The sequence below is a fragment of the Orycteropus afer genome, unplaced genomic scaffold, assembly GCF_000298275.1.
Source record: "Orycteropus afer afer isolate SDZICR_OR568_19922 unplaced genomic scaffold, OryAfe1.0 scaffold00001, whole genome shotgun sequence".
Classification (NCBI taxonomy): Eukaryota; Metazoa; Chordata; class Mammalia; order Tubulidentata; family Orycteropodidae; genus Orycteropus; species Orycteropus afer.
The window spans coordinates 28,839,135-28,859,897 of record NW_006921588.1 but is presented as its reverse complement, the minus strand read 5'-3'; the positions used below and the strand labels follow the sequence as shown (position 1 = coordinate 28,859,897).

Here is a 20,763-nt window from a genome sequence, read left to right as displayed (position 1 = left end):
CTCAATGATTCAGAAGGTGTGAGGAATGAGCATCACACATATATCTACATTTTAGTATTGGTGAAACTCAGAGAGCAAGTTCCAAGTATCCTATTCTGAGACAGAATTTCCTACAGCAAAAATATTCAGATGCTAGGAGTTTATCTTCTTTCAGTGGATGACAAAAGTTAGCTATCAGCCTAGATGATTACTTAGTTAAGATCAGCTAACAAACTCACTGCTGTTGAGTTGGACTCACAGTGACACCCCCTCCTTGAGTTTCCGAGACAGTATCTCTAAGAAAGTAGATTGCCCAATCTTTCTTCTGAGGAATGGCTGGGGGGTTTGAACCGCCAGCCCTCTGATTAGCAGTTAAATGCCTTAGGCACTACCCTACCAGAGCTCCCAGGAATTTATCTTCTTTCAGTAGATGACAAAAGGTTGCTATCAGGCTAGATGATTACTTTGTTAAGATCAGCAGTTTTGTAGGTCAACTAGAAACTCTGGTCCTCGCAGACTAATACACAGGTGAAGGGGCAGGGAGAGGAGTGAGCCACAAAGGGCTCTAAAGGAGATCTACAACAGAAATTTCCATTGTCTATACAAGTGGTCTAACAACAAATCAGACAAGCTTGTGTGTGGAATTGCTGAAAAGAAGCTAAAACCTAGAGATGGGAAAAACAAGTCTAAGTCACATCTCCATCTATAGAAAGCTAAAACACTTGCTTTTTACTTACTGAAACTAAGTTCTCTTCCACGAAAGGCGTAAGCATGTGAGACCGAATGGTGACCATGATGTCACTGAAATCCAGCCCAGAAATCATGCCACTTTTGCCCTTATCTTTCAGTGCAAAGGCTTGTCTTGCATGTTCTAATTGTAGCTCCTGGATAAAAAAATTAGAAATAGGGCATTAAATTGGCTAAAGCATATCTTAAGTGTATCTTTTGGAAAAGAAGAAAGAACATATTCCACCTCTCCTCAACCTGGTATAGAAATGAATAATGTGCAGATCTGAATTTATAATAAAGCTTTTGATTTCTTTTAAGAAGCACACTTTTTCTTAAAAAATGTATTACCTATCACTCCTCAGGAAACAGAATGAATCAGAGCATAGCAATGAACAAAAGGGACGAGAAAAGAACTTACAGATTTTACTTGAAAAGTTTTCATCACTGAAAACAGAGCATAATGTTTTCAGTGCCCTATTTCAGCCTTTAAAACACATTGTAATTTATTCTCTCCTGCTTGAAAGCATCTTTGCACTCCAAGAGTACTTCTTGAATTAAGAGTTGAGATTCACCTTCATTCTTTCCATTTTAAATGTTGCAAAGTCTCTCTCTCTACATGAATTGTTGATCATTGATCAGACATTTTTTTTTTAATGAACCTTTAGTGAGAACTAAACCTTTAGTGAGCAACTAGTAAGTTAAAAAAAAAAAAAAAAAACACCAAACTCATTGCCCTCTAATCGGATCTGACTCATAGCGACCATAGTGGCTGGTGGGTTTGAACCGCCAGCCTTTTGATTAATAGTCAAATGCCTTAGGCACTATGCCACCAGAGCTCCTAATAATACTTAGTAATTCTAATGTGAAAGTTATGAATATAACACACTGCATAGCTTGTGTCCAGCTATCACCCTCTGGTTTTAGGCATAGCTATGAGTGCGTCAGGGTTGTATTCTTTCTCCACACTTATTCAATCTATATGCTGAGCAAATAATCCGAGAAGCTGGACTATATGAAGAAAAACGTGGTATCAGGATTGGAGGAAGAATCATTAACAACCTGAGATATGCAGACGATACAACTTTGCTTGCTGAAAGTGAGGATGACTTAAGGCACCTACTGATGAAGGTTGAAGAATACAGTCTGCAGTATGGATTACATCTCAACATAAAGAAAACAAAAATCCTCACAACTGGACCAATGAGCAGCATCACAATCAATGGAGAGAAGATTGAGGTTGTCAAGGAATTCACATTGCTTGGTTCTACAATCGATGCCAATGGAAGCAGCAGTCAGGACATTAGACGTCGTGTAGCATTGGGAAAGTCAACTGCGAAGGAACTGTTTCAAGTGCTGAGGAGCAAGGATATCTCCTTGAGGACTAAGGTGCGCCTGACACAAGCCATGATATTTCCAATCACCTTGTATGCATGAGAGAGCTGGACAATGAATAGGGAAGACCGAAGAAGAGTTGATGCTTTTGAGTTGTGGTGCTGGCGAAGAATGCTGAAAGTACCATGGACTGCTAAAAGAACTAACAGATCTGTCCTGGAGGAAGTGCAGCCAGAATGCTCCTTGGAAGCAAGAATGGCCAGAGTTCGTCTCACCTATTTTGGTCATGTTGTCAGAAGGGACGATTCCCTGGAGAAGGATGTCATGCTTGGTAGGGTGGAGGGTCGACGAAAGAGGGGGAGGCCTTCAACGAGATGGATTGATACAGTGGCTGCGATGATGGGCTCGAGTATAGCAGGGATTGTGGGGCTGGTGCGGGATCGGGCAGTGTTTCGTTCTGCTGTGCATGGGGTCGCTATGAGTCGGAAACGACTCGACGGCACTTAACAACAACAACAACAACAACATGAGTCAGAATCTACTCAATGGCAGTGAGTTTGGTTGTTCTTTTATAGAATGATAAACTAAGGCATCCTGGTGGTGTCATTGATAAGGACTCAGCTGCTAACCAAAAGGTTGGTGGTTTTAACTCATCAGCCACTTCATGGCAGAAAAGACCTGGTGATTTGCTCCCGTAAAGATTACAGCCTAAGAAACTCCATGGGGCAGTTCTACTCTGTCATATATGAGCTCTAGAAATTGAAATGGACTTGAAAATAAACAATAGTAATCATAAACTGTAAAACAACTCAGAATATTTCTGAGCTTTTGAATTATTAGGTAGCCAAACAACAAAATGATAAGCAACAAATGTGCTAATAATACCCTGAATATCATACAAAAGTCAGAATTAGAGCACTTCTGCCCTGGGGACTCAGAACATAATCCAAATAAACCTATTAACACAATGCAATTATGGTGCTACTGGATGCCATTTTCACACGATCTGCAATTCTAGAAATAATAGTCACGTTTAAATATATAAATATTATTCAAGGACAAGGTTAAATATAGAAATTTTCATTATCATCTATTTATCATAACTTAGAAATCTATGTTGTTTTACCTTTGACTGACATTTAAAATAGTCCTTCATAAGTCTCATCATTTTCCTAATTTATTTCATTACATTTGCCTATGGATTTATGGTATCTCATTGGCAGTGCAAAGACATTAAAATTGTCTTAGCAGATGTTTACTTTATAATAATCCATTAACCTTTACAATTTTTAGGTGGTTTTCTGTATTTGTTTGATATTTAATGATAAGATTAGTTTGGTGTTTGTTTTCAGGTTTTTTTTTTTTTTTTTTTTTAAGTTTCCCTTAGCAGGTTAATAGGTTAGAGGCAAATATACTAAACCTGCTAAATCTACAATAGTCTGAATTTATGAAACAAATAAACAAATGGTACTCTCGAGGAAAACATCTGAACAAAAGGTATATTTGAATTTTCTTGAGAAAACAAGTAGAGAAATTATAAAACTAAACTGGTATGACAGATCAACAGTACAAAATAATTTACCATCATGATTTTACAAAGTTTTCTTGCCCCTTCACCTCTCTTATTTCAGTCATTCCCCCGAACTCATTCTACCTTCCTATCACTGCAACTCTTACCACATCACCCTTCAAGTGAAACAGGAATTTCTGTATCACTGGATTGGTTAAAAGTATCCTCATGGCAAGGGTACTTTGCTTCCATCAGAAACCGTCACAAGTCTACTCCCCTCCTTAGATATGTCTTTTATTTCTTCCCTTCCTCACTTGTTTGTTCCTCTATTCTTTATGCCTTCGTCTTCTTCATGGGTATGCCTCAGCCTGCCAAAAATATCCAGCGGCAACCATGGGCATGAGTTAACCTTACTAATGATATTCAGTACTAAAGAAAATGTGGGCTTTTGTCTTAAAGACCAAGCAGAATGCTCATTACAAGGGTAAATGTATGTTAGAAGAGTAATTTTTCCTGTATTTTTGATAAGACCAAGAGTTGACAAACTCTAAATTATCTTTTACAGATAAAATTTGAAGTATTACAGCTGAAATTATTGAGCGTATGGGATCGGCTTCAAAATGATCCTGTAGGGCAGAACACAGAGTACAGACACAATAACATCGACCAGGAATTGGTAACCGTTGGATAGGGCCAAGGAGCGTCAAAGCAGAATCAAGAGTGAGAATGGACTTCTCAGTAGCAACAATGGACGCTAGAAAGCAAAAGAACAATCTTTTAAATTCATGCAGAAAAATAAATTCCTGCTAGAATACTATGGGAGCTCTGGTAGCATAATGCCTAAGGCATCTGACTGCTAACCAGAAGGCTGGCAGTTCAAACCCACCAGCCACTCCTTGGAAGGAAGGTTGAGCAATCTACTTCCATAGTGATACCACCACGGAAACCCAAGGAGGGCTCAGCCACTATGTGTCAGACCCAACCTAACGGCAGAGTTTGTTTTTTGGTTTTTTAGAATTCTGTACCTAACCAAACTGTTTAAGTGTAATGATGGAGTAGGTATGTCTTCAGATGCACAAAGTCTCAAACAATTTTACTTCTTTTGCATCTTTCCTGGGGAAATCCCTACTAGAAGCATTCCACCAACAAGAGGAAATAACTATGATAAAGTAAGAGATGAGATCTAGCAAACAGGAGACTCAATATCAGACAGGCAAAGGGACTTCCCAGGATGAAAGTGAAGGGAGATTCCAGAATTACAGCTATGCAGCAAGTGTACAAAGTATAGCTTTAAACTATGTAGCAGGTCAGAAAGCTCCAGAAAGCTGCTGTGGAAAACAGTTTGGCAATTCCTCAAAGAATTAAACATAGATATCTATATGTGACCCAACAATTCTAATCCTAGGTATATACCCAAAATAATTAAAACAAGTACTGAAATAAATACATGTAATATTTGTTATACTGTATACATGTAATAACGTTTACATATGTTCATAACAGCACTATTCACAATAGCCAAAATGCAGATAAAATCCAAATGTCAATCAACTGACAAATGGATAAACAAACTACAGCATATCCATATAATGGAGTATTACTGAATAACAAAAAGGAATGAAGTACTGATACGTGCTATAACTTGGAGAAACCCAAAAAACATTATGCTAAGTGAAATAAACCAGGCACAGAAGATCAGATACTATATGATTCCATTTCTATGAAATATACAAAGTAGATAGGTAAATCTATACAGACAGAAAGTAGGTTACTGGTTATCAGGGGCTGGGAGGAAGAAGAAATAGGAAGTGACTGCTTACTGGGTACAGGGTTTTCTTTTGGGGTTATGGAAATGTTTTGGAACTAGACAGAAGTGGCAGGTGCACAACTTTGTGAATATACTAAATGCCACTGAATTACATACTTTAAAATGTTAATTTTATGAGAATTTTACAATAATTTTTTTTAAAAAAAAGGACAGAGCTCTAGGAGAGCTCCAAGAAGATGTGATTAACAGAATACCTAATGTGTTTTAAATATGTTAAAAAGAGATTTTGATAAATGGGGGAAAGTTTGAGAGTAAATTAGCATCAATACATGAAATTAATAGAAAACTAAACAAATAAGAAAATTTAGGAACTGTAAGAAATCATTTATTGCATGGTTTAGTTTATTTAATTACAATAAACTATATTATTTAATTACAATAATTATAATGCAATTGTAATTATTGATCTAAAAAGAATCATGACATAATTATATGGAAGGTGAGGGAGACAGAAAATGTCCAGGTATAAGGTAGGGAGGGAAAAGTGACAGAATTAGTTACTAATCTTCCACAGTTAGAGTTCCTTCAGAAATACCTCACAATGAAAAATCAAGTGGAAATGTCAGCACCAGCTTATGATTCAGAGATATGAAAACACTCAATGAATTAAGCTGCTAAAAGAGTTTTAAGAAGTTGCATCTGGTAAGTGAGAAACGGGGTGGAATGCCTCAGGGGACTGCTATTTTTTTAAGATGCTTAATATTAATAAAATCAAAAATGAAAGAAGAAAGAGAAAGAAGGGACAATGTGCAGAGGAAAAGTATTTATTTATACCAGTTATAAAAACTAAGTCCTGTAACTACTGGTTTCTACTTGTCAGAGGAGCAAAAGAGAAAGAAGGAAACCAAAGATTCAAAGAAATAATTCATCACAGGACTAACTGTCTGCACGGACCATGACCTCATCCAACCTGAGACCAGAGGAACCACATGGCACTCAGCTACCACTACTGACTGTTCTGACCCGGGACACAATAGATGGTCCCAGACAGAATGGGAGAAAATTGTAGCGCAGAATTCAAATTCTTAAAGAAAGGCCAGAATTACTGGACCAGTAGAGTCTAGAGGATCCCCTGAAACTACTGCCCTGAGACACCCTTAAACTCCGAACTTAAACTACAACCGAGGGTCACCTTTCAGCTAGATGAAAGATTGGCTCATAAAATAAACAGTATCATCGTTGAGTACTGTGCTCTGTTTTTTTGGGGGGGTGGGGGTGGAAATCATCTATATGAGACCAAATGGTCAACAAAGCAAAGCAAAGCAGAGAAGGTGGTGGGGAACAGGTACCTGGGCAAGGAAGCTAGAAAACAGAAACAGAACCACCAGAACTGGAAATACTAAGAATGCTGACACAATGTGGAAAATGGTAACCTAATTTGCTGTGTAAACTTTCAGCAAAAACACAATAAAATATATAAAGGGGGAAAAAAAAACAATAAAAACTAAGCTCACCTGGAGAAACTGTGTGAATTCTGTGTAGTTAAGATGCTTCTTCCGGTTATGCCCAAAATGCAGTCTAATAAATTCACAGTCCCAGTTAAAAGGGATATGATGATGAATAATAGTCTGTCCAAAAATTTCCTTGACATTTTCTTAAAAGGGAAAACAAAAATAAATCCATTATATCCAAAATTAGTAGTTTAATCCACTGCAATGTTCCTACAGAAAAAAATTAAGAGAAGTTTTAAAAGTCAATATCATCTGCTTTTATTAACATTAACTGCAATTTTTTTGTGTGTGCCTATAAACACAGGCACAGGAACACAATTGATACAAAATATAATTTTACAGTTAAGATTGTGTACCATTACATATAAGGCCTTGAGATTGTTAATTTCTCTTGATTTAATTTTAATTAGGAAGTGATTTATATCTTACACTGGAAATGGCTGCTACTTTGCATTCCACTATAAAATCAATGGAGCTTTCCCGGTTCCTCAAGGAGTCGAATTAAGCCCTTTATCAGAAGCATGAATACCTAAATTACAGTATAATACAATATTTTTCATACTAAGTATGGTTTGATTGAGGCTTGATTATTACATTCACCCTCGCCTGAATATGTCTATTGAATATAGGTATAAAAAATACCCCCAAAAGCATATCATTAGCTCAGCAGCAAGCACCTTATTAAAAGCTTCTGATATTGTCAAAAATATGGTCTTGACACAAAGCTTCAAAATTCCCATAAAAACCATGATTATTAGTCTCAATTATTAAATATTCTAAGATAAGTGAAATTAGTGATTTACTTTTCAATAAAGCAGGACTAACCACAGTACACTAACTTTTAGATAGGACCCAGTCAGTCACACTGAATCCTCTACAACCAAAATCCTGACGTCTGCTCTGATGGCTCGTCCTCATGCACTAACAATGTCATTCACTTTCTTACACACTTCAACACTTACTATAAAAGTCAGTTCACAAATGACTGGTACTTTAACAAGCATAGACTGGATAGACTAATTTCGAAGCTCATGCCAAAAAAAAAAGAAAGAAAAATCATTAACAAAGTTAAAAAAAAAAAAAAAAAGCAGGAAGCCTGTTTTACTGGTATCTTAAGAAACAAATTATTTTCAAATTTAAGCCAATTTTATTAGTGAAAAGGTTTTACCATCAATAGCTATTAATAATACTAGAGAATTAGTAAATATAAGTTTAATGTTTTATAATCTCCTCCAACTATGCTATTTTCTCTAATACCTGCAAGTTCTCTGAATATACTAATCTTATGCTGTGAATGGTTTAATGGATTCCCTTTAGTTTTATATACCTTTTTTCTTTATAAAAGCTTTACTGTAAGGGTATAGGGTAAGAATCCTAAACTGGAAATTTTACTAGTTTGAACTTAATTTTACAACTCTGAATAGGTCATTGCAATCAGCAAAGTTGGAAGATGGCATTGGATGTCACTGGGGAGATGGGATTCTCATCTTTTCTTTCAAATGGAATGCAGCATCTATTTCTTGTTTAAAAGCTGTAGTATTTGAGCATTTTAAAATCATGTCAAATTATTTTCACCTTCCATAAACAGAGTACATGAATTTTTGTTTCTAAAGCAAAGAAGTAACTCAATAGCAATTCATGGACTTCTAATCAACACAAAAGATCATCCTGAAATTTATGAGAAATTTCAACAAATTATAAAATATGTTAAAGTTTATAAACTTTGGTGCAAGTTTATAATAAGGGTTGTAAAAAAAATTATGGTTAAATTATAAGACAGATCAGGAAAGAGTTTTTTAGGATTCTTCTAGTTAATTAGCTGTTTCTATTCCCAAATTATTTTGAATTTTTAGTTTTAATGTATAACAAAAAATAAAGTGTTGGACTAAAGAAATTAATGGAAAGTAGAACAGGGTAATAAATGACTGCCTTAATAAAAGTGAAATTAGGATTATTAAATGGAATAAGTAGCCTTTATTTTAAAAGTCACAACTCCTAAGACTCAGTTATTTGATAAGAAATGCACATATTGTTGCCTACATAATTTTTACATAATGGTGAAATAAAACTGAAGCCTCTTTATATCAGAAAACATCAGCATCTCAAGTGTGAAACTGTATCAAATAAAGTCAAAGATTCAAAAGCTTTCAAAATAAGAAAATTTATTTTCTACTATCACAAAAAGAATACTTATAAACCCATATTACCATATTTAATTTACATTTAGAAAAATATCTCTATAATAAAACTTCTCATTAGAAATGCTATTTTGTAAATTTGCTGGTAATCTCTAAATAAAATCTTGGGATGTTTTTGAAGCAACTAAAAGTGATGGTCTAAGTTACTCAGAGTAGCCTCCCCAAATATAGAAGTTTTGTGTTCCATGGGTATTTGTTTGGACATTTCCTACTTCTCCCAAAGTGGTTACTTGATAGCTTTGTATATGGTTTTATTATAACCATTATTATGTGTGTGTTTTATTAACTACCCCCAGACACTTTTAATTATTTTTGCCTAGTCACAGGCTGTAACTGTAGTTACCAGGACTAATCATTTCAAACATACTTTGGCACCACTTCTCTTCTGTTGTTATTTCCACTACCAATTGCCTGAGGCTGATTCAGAAATCTTACAGAAATAATTAATCCAACTACTGTTCTGAAGCCCAATTCATGGTCATCATTTAGCCTTTACCAGGATGTGCTTATTAAAAAGTATACAAGCTCTGGAACTGAAGATGCCTCGAGTCTCTTTCTACTCCTTTCTTTTCTGGACAAGCTTATACTTTTGAGGCAATAGCTCCAACATCTGATGTACTTCTTATCTTATCCAGTTTTATTAGGTCCTACAGGACATGAAAGGGAACACCAATAACCTCAAATATACCCAATACATCTAACTGAAATTGCATGGCAAGTTTTCCCACCCCCCAGAGAGAATCCCGTCTTTCCAGTGGCAAACAAGGGTCTATAGCTCTAAATAGCACTCCTGAGAATGCTATTTCATTGGCCATAGTTCTGGCCTGGATGAAAGGGATATGACAGTCCAATCTTATTGGCAGCAAAATCACATCTAGTATTTTATACTAGGTTGGCACTGCTAAGAGAAACAGGAATCCATTCATTTTCTGACATATAGAAAACAATAGACCACTTTTTCACTTCCTGCAGAGCATGGGCTTATGAAAGAGATGGTTTATAATTCCTTTGAAAAGGGAGTTGGGACCAGATACAAAAGTAGCCTGTCATTATGTTCTCTTTGCTCAAAGGAGAGGAGCACAATGATTTGTCAGGAGGAGGGCAGGTAATGGTGACAACTGTGATTAAGTAAAAACATTCACAGATGTAAAACATTAGTCAGTTTAGCTGTATCAGTCACTTATGATGATTGGACTAGGTGAAATACACATTGAAGCATATATATTATGTAAATATGTCTTAACAGAGGTCTAAATTTCCCGAGCAGCCCACACTGTGTCTCCCCATCTCATCCACCCTCATCCCTCCCCTGGTCCTTATGGGCACTTCCTAGTGGTCTTGTTCACCTTTCTGCAGTACAAAATTACCTCTGACCGGGGCTGGCACTCTTCTCCAAGACTGCCGCCATGCCTGTTCCATGAATGAGCCTGGAAGGAGCTGCTGTACCAACGGTGTGGCCAGAGAACTCCTCCTGTAGGTATACAAGCCATCAGCCCTGTGACACAGCCCACCTACCATCAGCCCAACGACATCCTGATTCCAAGGGTTCCAGCCCAACAGGAGCCACTGCTTCCAACTTACAGGCTTAAGACCAAACATATTTTTATTGTCAAGGGAAAAAATACCTCAATAGCTGAGTTTCTGCACCATTCTTAAAGTGAAGTCAGAGAGGCTTTTAGAAGGACTCCCACCATAGGTAAGAACAATGAATATCCTTGTGTGTAACTGAACAAAAATAATGGTGAGACTTGTGGAAGTGAATAGTTCTTTCAGAGAAGGAAAGATTAGGGGAAAAGAGAAGGAACAACTAGGAGATCAAAAGGGAAAACAAAAGAAAACAAACAACAATAACAAAATGACCAACAACAGGAACTTGTAGAGAAAGTTCCAACCAATTTAGCACATAGACTCAGTCCCAGACTTCTGGGTTCTACTTCCAATGATATCATTAATTTCCTTGGTGACTTCTTCTGCTCCTCTGTGAGAAAGTATTTCTATTAGCCTTATACCTTCCTCCAAAAGGTATTGTACAACTGACCAATAGAATAGTCCTGCTGTCAAATACATGTAAAGGTTTACTTCTCAGGAAAGATGAGTTTACATTTAAAGAGCATCTATTACTAAATAAACTAGATGCTTCAACAGTCAGTCACCAAATGGTATAAAAACTAATCATGGTATACCCTTTTTTTGCCTCAAATCCTAAGCTACTCTATTAGCCTTGAGTACAAGGATGACCTGAACTGTGATGTCTAAAAGCAACATAAAGAAAGAATCCCAACAGTTCTTGCTAATTTAACTTGAATACCCGACGAAGCCCTCCAGATTAAACAAAGTATTTATTACCATTTGAATTTCATATTATCCCATGTCTATAGCTTTGTTTCCATTGAGAAAGGGTGTATCATTTTTCATATCTATACTTTCATCTCCAAACATTTTAATAATACTGGTTATGCCCACTCCAATCTATTTTTTCCTTTAGGAAAAAAAAGAACATATTTTAACGACATAATGCAATAAATTATTATTTGTTGTACGTAACGATGATCAACCCCAATTTGAAACAAAAGGAATCCTTGCTTTTTGGGGATTCTATAGGCAGGAGGTAAAGATGTACCCTTGGAAAAGTTTACTTTGGAGAGTTCCCATTCCTAAGCAAACACTTTGAAACACAATCTAGATGAGGTTTTAATAGGGAACTTAGAACATATTACATGTTTTATACTCATTTATTAGTTAATAGATAGAAGGGTTTTGGTTTTTTTTTTTTTTTTTTTAGAATGCTTGTATCTTTGTTAAAACAACAGGCTTTTGTAAAAATTATTTTTAATTTGGGACAAATGCATGGCAGCTATTGACAATGCTCTAGCGTAACTGGTTATCTTGGTTACTTCATGCTAATTCCATCAAGCAGAATATCCAGTACACTAGTGGATAATAGTAAGACCAAGGTCAATTTACACAGCATCTAGCACACACCAACCATGCAATGGCCTCTACGAGGCTCATGCCACCAGGCAGAAACACATATACAAGCCATTAAGTAATTTACAACATGCATTAGAAATTTCATTAAAAGAACATCAAAGAGAAAACAGTTAACTAATGGTTTTATTCACTCTTTAAAAAACTCCAGAATCCTCTCCTAAACTTGCCCATTCAGAAATGGATTACCAAGGCCTCAATGTAAATCCCCTTTCCAAGAGTGGGGACACCTCTAACAATAAAAAACCTTATTCAGTACTCAAGTAAATGTTTGATATTGCTTTTCATATGAATACTTGCAAAGATGCATACAGTTTAAGTATATAACTTGATGTGTATAAAAAGCATATCTAAAAAAATAAAAGCATAGATGAGAACAATAAGTACAAGTACACACATAAATTATCATCATAATTCATGAGAGATTCAGTATTGATGGCCTAATAGCTTTCCCCATTGCATTGCACCTTACATCCAATACTCTCCCATCTTTCTCTCCTCAAGTGCACAGAGAAAATTATACTTTCAATAAGCCCCAAACTAGAAAACATAAGGCCATTTGATGATAAGAGTTTAGAGTTAGAATGAATTTAAATTTTCCATTTACCTACAACATGTGTCTACAAATACATAAGCACAATTCATTTTATTAAGTGGGTACAAACATGAAAACTGACCTTTATCACAGATCCAAAATCCTATTAAAATAAACTCCAAGTTAATTATTTCCTTATGCAGAAATTCTGTAGTCTTGAATACAGCCTGAAATAAGTGGGCCTTAGAAGTCTTGTTAAATAACATTTGTTATAACAGCTTCAATGTTTTTCCTATTTTCTTAAGGATATAAAATTAAACATTCTCTCCTTCATTATGATACACTTCATTTTAGTTAAGTAATTTGTCTCAAAATGGATTCTCAAAACCAAGGGGGCAGCATGGGGAGGGGAAATGGGCAGCATCCATAGCAAACAGGTGAGCACTACCATCAAGAGGACCACTGAACCCACTAGAGACCACAAAAACAATGCTGAAATGGAATGCAGCTCTCTCTTATTCAGTAAAACTCTTCCTATCTCTACCTTATGGAGCAGGAGAATGATGAAAGCAGGACCCTGAGGGTTCATACATTCTCCAGTTCATACTAGGTAGTATTAAAACTAAAACCAATTTGTTATGTTTTGAATCCATATTATATTTTATCAAATAACTCACAAATCATAGTCTGAAGAGAAAAACAGAAGAACTAAGAAATGTTAAAGTTGAAATCTAGTAACTGTAAGCTTTCATTTGCATGAAATAATAAGGTGTGCATAAACCACTCAGCTACTCCGTACCCTCATATTAATCAATTAATAGAGAGCAGCATGAGTCTCTATTAGTAAGTTGAATGAACTGACTTGAATGAAAGACTTTTTAAAATAGAAACTGGAAAAAGCAATAAAATGGAGGAGACATGAAAGACCATGATACCAGGGTAGGAGGGAAAAATAAACGAGAATTTGGTTTGGGGAAATCTAATTCTTACATAATACACATGTGAAATAAGTACAGGTATAACATCACTAACTCAGACATTTGTATTGTTATTCCTCAAGGATTTCTGTACCCTATTTGGAAGTAATACATGTAAGTATGTGTGACACCTACTGAAAACAGAGTATGCAGCATTATTAGTAGCACAGGTTTAGTGCAGAATTAGATGACAAAAGTTTTGTGCTTTAACCTACAAAATCAAGGTGTTTCTGAGGAAAGCCAACATCTTTTAGGAGACAGAATAGCCAGAGCCTACAGACCAAATATTGAGATAGCCTCAGAAACCCAAGGAGCTCTACATAGGTATTTATTTGGAAAGCCTCCTCCTACACAAGACAATTAGGTCAATGAGCAGAAGGAAGGAAACAATCAATGTCAAACTAGTGCCCACTAGACCACAGCAAAGGTACCGCTGGCCCTTTTGAGTACCTGTACACTCTCATCATTCTTACCATGCAGTGATACTTCTTCCTTTAGGTTTAACTAAAGGACATCTGGTATACTCAAACACCACAGTGAATAAATATCTAGCAGCTGTGGCTCAAGGAAAGCCTGACTTTCAATAGTTTCTCTATGAATATTGGTGCCAATTCACACAAAGCAAGGGCCTCACTGTTTTTACTGAAAAGTCTGTTGCAGGAAAATTAAGTGATGCTCTTATTAAATATAAGCTAACCTGTGCAAGCAAGCATCTCTAAAAATGAACACATAACTACAAACAGTAATCCTATTTTGCACACTTATGAGACATCAATATGTTGGTTATGTGCCTACCACAGGATTTAAATCAATTTCTACATCCAACTCAGATGGCAACTTTAACGTTCCAGCCTTGTCTCCTAAACCAAAAATCTAAAATGGGGGTTCAGAGAACACTACCTACTCCTGTCTGAATTACCTTCTCAACCACTCCCTGATGTTTAAAGTGGCATAATAGCAATATTCCAAAGATGCTGCAGAGAAGCTCTGAATGCCCTACCCAGAAATCCCTTAAAGAATAAGATGACTCCATGTTGCTCACAGTCTACTTCATAAAGAATTTTGCCCAGGCTGGCCCAGAACAAGAACATTTCACACCACCTGTTTTGGGAATGTGAAAGTGACTAGATGGCTGAGCAAGTGCATTCCTAGATGCCTTGATCTTTTGCAATAACCTAATGCTTTGAAGACAACGAAACGATTATTGTTTTATCTGTATAAATCCTTTTAGGAAATTAATACATCACTTACTGACTAAGGTCCTAAAGAAGCAGCACTCTGTACTATTACTAGATTTAGCAATTAAAGACGGGACCGGCCTCACTGACTTTACTTAACACTTATAATCTTTTTTATTCCTTACCAAATGTTACCTCTCCATTTCCACTCTTGTCAAACAACTGGAAAGCCACTATGAACATGGAATCTGGTGCACACAAAACAGATTCAAATGCCAGAAACTCTTGATAGGAGATCAACCTAGAATAAAATATAAATAGCTATTGACTGGTAAATAAAGGGAACACATCAAGCATTTAACATGCTATCTATTGTACAAACTGTAGCACAGAGGAACCAAATAACTGATGAAGAGAAGTTTCTCTTTACAGCGGTATTCCAACTAATAAAGAAATAAAGAAGGACTGACAGAATTTAGAATACTGCACTTTTTTAAACTCTAACAAATTCATGGACTTGGGTAATATTCAATAGTCTCTAGCATCATAAAAAAGAGAGATAATCAGATCCAAACTAATTAAGCCTGTGTCTGATCAAACCTTTAGATCAGGCTTTCTAACCGAGTAACATTTTGAGCCAGATAATTCTTGGTTATGGGGACCTTCTGTGCTTTAACTTTAGCAGCATTCCCTGCCTCTACCTTCTAGATGCCAATAGCACCCCTCAGTTGTGACATCCAAAAACTTCTTCAGACATTGTCAAATGTCTCCCAAGGGGCAAAATCACCCTTAGGAGATATTTGACGATGAGACCCACTGCTCTAGATCTGATTACCAATTTACAGAAAATACAAAGTACAAAAAAACATGTTAAAGACCACCACAATAACTCAACCAGCAAAAATGCAAACCGGACAAAACTACAAGAAAATTATCCTGCAAATGTTGACAAGAGAAAAAAAAATTTTTTAAAGATATGGAAAGGAAACTTTTAAAAAAAAGACTTAGCAATTAATTGCAGCACAGATTTATTTGGATTCTGATTCAAACAAACTGTGTAACAATTTTTAAAGATTTATAAGACAATCATGGAAATGGAAATACTGAAAAAGCACATATAATTAAGAAACCAACAGTAATGTTTTTTAGGATTTTTTTTTTTTTTTTTTTTTTTTTTATAGGGGAAAGACCTCTTACTTTTACAGGCACATACTGAGTTAATTAGGAGCTCTGGTAGCATAGTGCCTAAGGCACTTGACTGTTAACCAGAAGGCTGGTGGTTCAAACCCACCAGCCACTCCTCAGAAGGAAGATGGGGCAATCTACTTCCGTAGTGATACTGCCTCGGAAACCCAAGGAGGGGTCACTATGAGTCGGGTCCACTCGACGGCACATAACAACAACAACTGAGTTAATTACAGATGAAATATGTCACTTGGGATTTGCTTCAAACAGTCCAGAGGATTAGTTATAAATGAAACAAGATCATTAATATTTTGGCAATTATTAGAAGTAAGTGATGAGTACATTGTACTCATTTTCTACATGTTTGAAATTTCAATAATAAAAAAACGTTTAAAGGAAAATGCAAACCAAAAAACAGGAGTGGGGGGTGGAGGAAAAGCACCATACATCATAGCCAGTCCCCAACTTACAATATATTAGAGTTACAACAAAACACAGTTACAACCGTCTAGTGTTGTTGTTAGGCTATTTTGATACATTTTATCATTAGTAATATCTACCCCTGTGTTGCAGCAGGTAATTTGCTGATGTTACCATCAAGCTCAGAACAGAACCCAGTCCTGTAAATCAGGAATTAATTACCTGCATTGGGTTTCTAGAACTTAATGAGTGCTCTAACACTTAAGGTTATGAAATCAACCTGTGGACAAAACCACACTAAAACTGTCTTTAGTGTTCCTGCAGAGCTGGAATACAGTAGCATAGAGTCATCTTCCACAGCAAGCTTGCTATAAAAATTCCATAGCTTGTTGTTGTTTACTAGCAATTGACTGGTCTTCGAGTAAAGGCATTATGAAATTTGTTTTATATGCAAATATATGTGCACAGACCTGCATGTCAGCCTATTTATTCTTCTTACATATGAAATATATACTATAGTTTAACACATTTTAAATTATATAAAATAATTTGACAAATAAGGAAAGGTTAACTTTTTTGTTTAATTTTTTATTGTGATTTGAGTGAAAGTTTACAGAGCAAATTCATTTTCCATACAGCAGTTCATTCATTTTGTCTCGACATTGACTGCAATTCCCCACAACATAACAGCTCTCTTTCCACTTCCTCCCTGTAGTTAACTCCCTCCTATGCACTCCTGCCCCACCATGCCCCTCCCTCAGCTATCTCCCTATGCAAACAAACACTGCCCTTCTCTTCTCCTAGGATAGCTCACAAGAAGTTTATCTACCTGATGTAAATGTTCATCCTATATGCCTTTCTATTGTTTGGCTGGAAGCCACAGGAGTGGGTTCAGTTCCAGACCTGAAGAGTAACTAGGGGTCACAGTCTTGGGGCTCTCTCCAGGTTCTACTGGACCAGCAAACCTGGTCCCTTTTTTTCCCCCCCAAATGCTTTTTAAGTTTTGTTCCACATTGTTCTCCCTCTCTATCCAGGATCTCCCACATAGATTCCCTTCCTAGTGGTTGACAGTGGTAGCCAGGCACCATCTAGTTCTCCTGGTCTCATAGTCATATAGGCTGAGGATCGCATGGTATACTAGTTGCATGGACTAATTGTTTCCATGAATCTTTGGTTTTCTTCATTCTTTTTTGCTCTGGATGAGGACAGACCCATCAGTGCAACTAGATGGCTGCTTGCAAGCTTTTAAGATCCCAGTTGCTACTCACCAAAGTAGGAGATGGAACAATGTTTTGTGTAGTATATTATGCCAATTGAGCTTGATGTCCCCTGTGACTATGGTCCCGAGCCCACAGGTTCAACTACTCACTCCCTCTGGGTAGCTGGCTGTGGCCAAGAAGTGATTACAACCTTGTCTCTTGTCACCTCTACTATAAACCTGGGAATTGTTACAGAATGTACAAATACATTTGTAAAACCATTGTCTGCCAACCTTATACATGGTCTGGGGTACACTCCCCCCCTGCATGCTGTTGTTGTTGTTACATGCTGTCGAGTCAGACCTGACTCATAGCGACCCCTCCTTGGGTTTCTGAGGCAGTATCACTACGGAAGTAGATTGCCCAACCTTCCTTCCAAGGAGTGGTTGGTGGGTTTGAACTGCCAGCCTTCTGGTTAACAGTCAAGTGCCTTAGGCACTATGCTACTAGAGCTCCTCCCCGCCTGGATAGACATACCTAATAGTTCAGCCTGTCCACCCATCTATCCACCCATATACCCATGTTTGCCTTCACTGACAGCACAGTACTGTATGTGCAAAAGGGTTCATCTTTGTTGTCTGCACCTCCCATGTACCTATGTCTTCCTCTTCCTCAGTGCCACCATGTTGATCACTCACATTTGGTACACTGCCCTTCTCTTCACCCAAATCAATACTTATCTTTATCTATCTAACAGTGTTCCCTACCCTCCCCTCCCACCCCTGGTAACCAACAAAGAAAATTTCCTTCCATAGATAAACCTTTCCTTGACTTTTTATAATAACAGACTAATACAATATGTGATTGACTTGTTTCACTCAGCATAATGTCCTCCAAGTTCATCCACGTTACGCAGTATTTTGCAGATTCTACGTTATTCTTTAGGATTGCATAGTATTCCATTGTGTATGTACCATAGTTTGGTTATCCATTCCTCAGCTGATGGACAGCTAGGTTGTTTCCATCTTTTGGCTATTGTAAATAGTGCTGCGATGAATATAGGTGTGCATATGTCTGTTTTTGTCATGGCTCTCACTTCTTTAGGATATATACCTAGCAATGGAATGGCTAGGTCAAATGTATTTCTAATCCCAACTTTTTAAGGAATCGCCAGACTGCTTTCCACAGTGGCTGTACCATTTGACAGTCCCATCAGCAGTGTATGAGAGTCCCAATCTCTCCACATCCTCGCCAGCGTTTGCTATTTTCTGTCTTGTTGAACTTTCTACTAGTGCTTGCAAGCTTTTAAGACCCCAGTTGCTACCTAGCAAAGTAGGATGTAGAAAAATATTTTTGTGTAGTATGTTATGCCAATTGAGCTTGATGTCCCCTGCGACCATGATCTCGAGCCCACAGGGCCAACTACTCATTCCCTTAGGGTAGCAGGCTATGGCCAAGAAGCCACCACAACCTTGTCCCTCGTCAGCTCTATTACACACCCAGACATTCTTATAACACACACAAATATGCATGTAGAAACATCATCTGCTAACCCTGTACATGGTCTTGGGCACACTCTCCCAGGAAGGTTAACTTCTTAGGAAAATTAGTACACTGTAGATTTAAAAAAAAAAAAAAAAAAATTCCCTGAAAAATAAAAATACTCAGCTTTGAAACTAAAATATTGACAAGTACTAAAAATAGTAAAACTCTTGATCTCCTAAAATCTGTCTCCTAACCTAGTGACACCCATTATCAACAGCTACAACCTGCAACATTTTCCTAACCAGTTTCCTGAATCCTTCCAGCCCTCTTCCATCCTTTCTCCAAGCAGCAGCCAGAGAGTTCTTTTTAAATGCAACTTTGATTAGATCATGTCACTTTGCTACTTAATACCCCTTAACCATTCAGTGGTCACTCTAAAGACAGAGTGACCAGATGTCCTGCTTAATTATTAGTAGTGCTTTGTTTTATTCTCAAGTGATCTGGTTTGAACAATACATTTACAGTCACCCTATCTAAAGGAACAGACCTAATCCGTAATATGGCTTCTGTTGTTGTAGACCTAATCCTTAATATGGCTTCTGTTGTTGTCAGATGCCATCAAGTCAATTCCAACTCACAGTCACCCCACGTGACAGAGTAGAACTACCACACAGGATTTCTTAGGCTGTTATATTTCCGGGAGCAGATTGCCAGGTCTTTCTCTGGTGGAGCTGCTAGATGGGTTCAAACTGCTAACCTTTCAGTTGTCAGTCAAGCGCTCTGCATCCCTCCCCTTTGCTCTCTACTCTCCAGCCCACTCAATGGCTTCCCTCAGCTACTAGAACAAACTCCTTCCACTCAGGGCCATCAATCAGACTGTTCTTTCTCACTAGAATGACCCCACCATCTCCAAAGTTTGGCTCATTTATTTTCACAGCTCAACTTATACTATCAGTTCCTTCAGGGACCATCCCAGAGCCCCAGATGACTTCACACACCCTTTTCACACACCCTTTTCACACACCCTTTTCACACACCCTTTTCACACACCCTTACAGCAGCACGCTGAACTTTTTCATTGCCCTATGCACAATTCATATTAAAATAATTAACTGGCAAAATTCTTTGTTTAAATTCCAATTTCTCACCAGAAAACAGGCTTGTCATAGGGCCTTGCATAGACTTGATTCAGGGTAGGTTCTCATAAATATTCTTGCAAAAATTCAATTTAGAAGTATGATTTTATAGAGAGACATGTTTTCCAACATATTATTAGGAAAATGACTTTACATTTCACATTTCATTTTATGTTCTCATTTGCCTAAAACCTATTTAAAATTCAAAGATGTATTTTCTATTAATTAAAACACTTCAAAATATGTTGAAATTATACAAGTTACATTATATCCACTATGACTTTGCTATTTATTGAAGGAAAAGTTTTGTGGTGTATCATACATGGCACTTGTGGCATAGTGCTTAAGGCATCTGACTGCTAACCAGAAGGCTGACAGCTCAAACCCACCAGCCACTCTGCAGAAGGAAGACTGGGCAATCTACTTCCATAAAGATTTACCACCTCAGAAACCCAAAGGGGGTCACTATGAGTCAGAATCAACTCAATGGCCATAAGTTTGATTTGGTTTGGTACCCACATTCAAGAATCCTTGGTCAGAGGCAGGGCAAGATGGCGGACTAGGCAGAAGGATTGCACAGACCCTCTTCAACAAAGAAAAGGGAAACCAATTAACACAGACACAGAAGATAAT

At 37.1% G+C, this 20,763-nt stretch overlaps 1 protein-coding gene across 1 annotated transcript in view; it reads right to left on the bottom strand.

Annotated features, from left to right (window-relative positions):
* SLC25A12 (solute carrier family 25 member 12) overlaps positions 1 to 20,763 on the bottom strand; it is a 117,494-nt gene that overhangs the window by 40,096 nt on the left and 56,635 nt on the right. Inside the window, exons 4-6 of the mRNA XM_007942774.2 lie at positions 14,891 to 15,006; positions 6,833 to 6,972; positions 717 to 863 (exon numbers count right to left, since the gene is read on the bottom strand). Coding sequence (XP_007940965.2) covers positions 717 to 863; positions 6,833 to 6,972; positions 14,891 to 15,006 — 403 coding nt within the window. The remainder of the gene's footprint in view (positions 1 to 716; positions 864 to 6,832; positions 6,973 to 14,890; positions 15,007 to 20,763) is intronic.